The sequence below is a fragment of the Portunus trituberculatus genome, chromosome 18 (assembly GCF_017591435.1).
Source record: "Portunus trituberculatus isolate SZX2019 chromosome 18, ASM1759143v1, whole genome shotgun sequence".
NCBI classification, from domain to species: Eukaryota; Metazoa; Arthropoda; class Malacostraca; order Decapoda; family Portunidae; genus Portunus; species Portunus trituberculatus.
Window position 1 is genome coordinate 1,617,501 of NC_059272.1, and position 2,500 is coordinate 1,620,000.

A 2,500-nucleotide genomic window follows, 5' to 3' on the forward strand; every position below is an offset into this window, starting at 1 on the left:
GATCCTCTGATTCATTGGCCACAAAAGAAACTATCTCCAAACATAAATAATAAACTGTATCTTCATACTTCAAAGTAACACAAAAGAACCTTATGCAAGCAGGCAACAGCAATACAGGTTTTTTAATCACATCACTAATCACTGATGCCACATCTCCCACAAATCATGATTTGAAAATACCTCAAGTTTACACATTAATCAACAATACTTACACCTCACGGCAACACACAGTGAGCTTTCATTTGTGGGCAAAAAATAAGCCAGCACCTTTTGAACACCAAAGCAATGTTGATGTAATACGCCCTCATCCCCATGACAAAAACATGGCCTCACTACTCACTGCTGGGCCAAAGCAAGCTCCACGGCCGTCTGGGCAATGGCAGCCTCATGGTCCTCCCTGATCTGCTCCTCCCGTGCCTTGGGGGTGTCCTGCCGCAGCAACTGGTTCCGCTCTCGGTTGGTGACCAGGTGACTCTGATCTGCAGGTGATGTACAAAGGTCATCTAATGACACAAGAGCAGTCTGCTGCTGATGCAATGCAGCAGTCATTTCTCATCCTTAAATTCAGTTGCTACTAATCAGAATTTGTATGTAAACATGAAAATAATGAAAAGAAACCTCTAAATAACCACTTTTCATGGATAATTTTCAAATACACGTCCTTAAGGTATTTATATTTTTACTCTTGTATGCAAGAGGTGAGGCACCTTGTGAGTTAGTGTGTGCAGATGATCTGTTGTTGACAGCAGAGGAGGTTGGAGACAAGTTTAACAGATGGAAAACAGGGATGGAACAAAGAGACATGGAAATAAATATATAAAAGAAAAAGCTCATGGTGAATGGAAATGCAGCAAATAGTATGGTAGAGTCTGAGGGATAGCCCTGCAGTGGTTGGTATAGTTGGGTGTCGGGATCAGAGTGAACTCTTTACAGCGCATGGAGTGTAATCTTTGGTGTCATCAGAGATTGAAAAATTTGAGAAAGATGCAGAACTTTATAATATCCCTAACTTGTAGAAGGAGGGATGGCAAAATCAAGAAAAGAAGAGAGAAAATCTGGTTTTGGATGGGAGAGAGGTGGAGGAGTTGGAACAATTCTGTTATCTAGGAGATGTAACTGACTTTGAGGCAGATGTGAAAAGAGCAGTAAGGATGAGAGCAGCAGCAGCTGCATAGTTGCAAAAAATGGTGAGTCTATTGATGAATTGTGGTACACCTCTCAGAAGTATAGTAGGGATGTCTGAAGCCGGAAGGGTCAGTGTTGCTGTATGGTGCTGAAACATGGGCCCTGTTGGGGGTTCTGAGGGCGTGGTCATAGAATGTTGTGATATATGACTGGTGTGAGATGGCAGGACTGGGTGGCAGGTGAGGAGGTGGCAGAGAGGTGTGGTGTCACAAAGGTGGAAGTGAGACTCAGGGAAGACTTAGCTGGTTTGGACATGTAAGGTCATGAGAGTGTACAGCAAGAGTGGTTGAAGGTATGGAGGTTGGTAGAAAGAGACCAGCGGGAAGACATGGAAGAAGTGTGTGTGTTCAGTGAGACGTGGGTATGCTGGGGGTGAATAAGGAGGTTGCATGAGATGGAAAAGAGTGGATGAGTCATCGCACATCAAACCCTATTGTGGTGGAGAAAAAGAAAAACATTAAATGATAAAGAAGAGGAAGAAGATGCGACATTTCTTCTCTGGTAATGATGTGGTCAAGCTATAAGAGAGAAATGGATGGATTCTAATCATAATTTTAAGATATTGTATCTATTTAACAGTGACAAGTGACCACACTCACACTCCTCATTCTGCAGCCGGTACGCCAACGCCTGGTCCTCGTGCATCAGCCATTCTCGACACACTGAAACACCAAGGCAGCTTTGTAAAAACTGTCATGTTTATCATTATGTTATTCACATCTGTAACTGTCATGGATAGCATTACCATAAAATTACACTTTTTGTTAGTTTCATAAAAAAATATATATTAAATAAAATCTATATCAACTTTATAATTCTATTCCTTCTATGAACAGATTTATGATTTATGGTGGAAAGCACACTCCCACCTGATCAGGCGCTCACTTTGCGGCCATCCAACCCTCAGCCACAAGGCACAACAGGAAGAGAATGATGAGCTCACACCAACCACCACTGACCTCAAAATGCAACACACCATAACAGTTCATGTGAACACAAGACACAAAGCAAACTGCTCAGTTGTCAAAACATGAACTACAGACAAAACAAATTACATAAAAAAACGACGTAAGTGTACTGCTGATTAGAACCATTGATGAGAACCCTGCATCATTAACGGGAGGCAGCATGCAGGTCACAAAGCAGTGCTGGGTCAGCCTGAGGCCCCCCAGCTCATCAACCCAACACCACTCACATCTTCCCTGCACACCTACACTGACACCAGAACAACGCTACAAAATCTACAATGAAGGCTAGACACCAGAATGGAAACCACTACATTTCGTGTCTCAGCGTGGTAGGTCAGCCTGGGGCC

At 43.0% G+C, this 2,500-nt stretch overlaps 1 protein-coding gene across 6 annotated transcripts in view; it reads right to left on the reverse strand.

Moving 5' to 3' along the window:
* LOC123505914 (stress response protein nst1-like) overlaps positions 1-2,500 on the reverse strand; it is a 13,882-nt gene that overhangs the window by 10,927 nt on the left and 455 nt on the right. For 3 of the 6 annotated variants that reach the window (XM_045257765.1, XM_045257763.1, XM_045257768.1), the window contains exons 2-3: positions 1,785-1,847; positions 341-479 (exon numbers count right to left, since the gene is read on the reverse strand). In XM_045257765.1, the coding sequence (XP_045113700.1) occupies positions 341-479; positions 1,785-1,847 (202 nt within the window). Of the gene's footprint in view, positions 1-340; positions 480-1,784; positions 1,848-2,054 lie in introns of all 6 variants that reach the window. The other 3 variants (XM_045257764.1, XM_045257762.1, XM_045257766.1) reach the window with 2 other exon arrangements.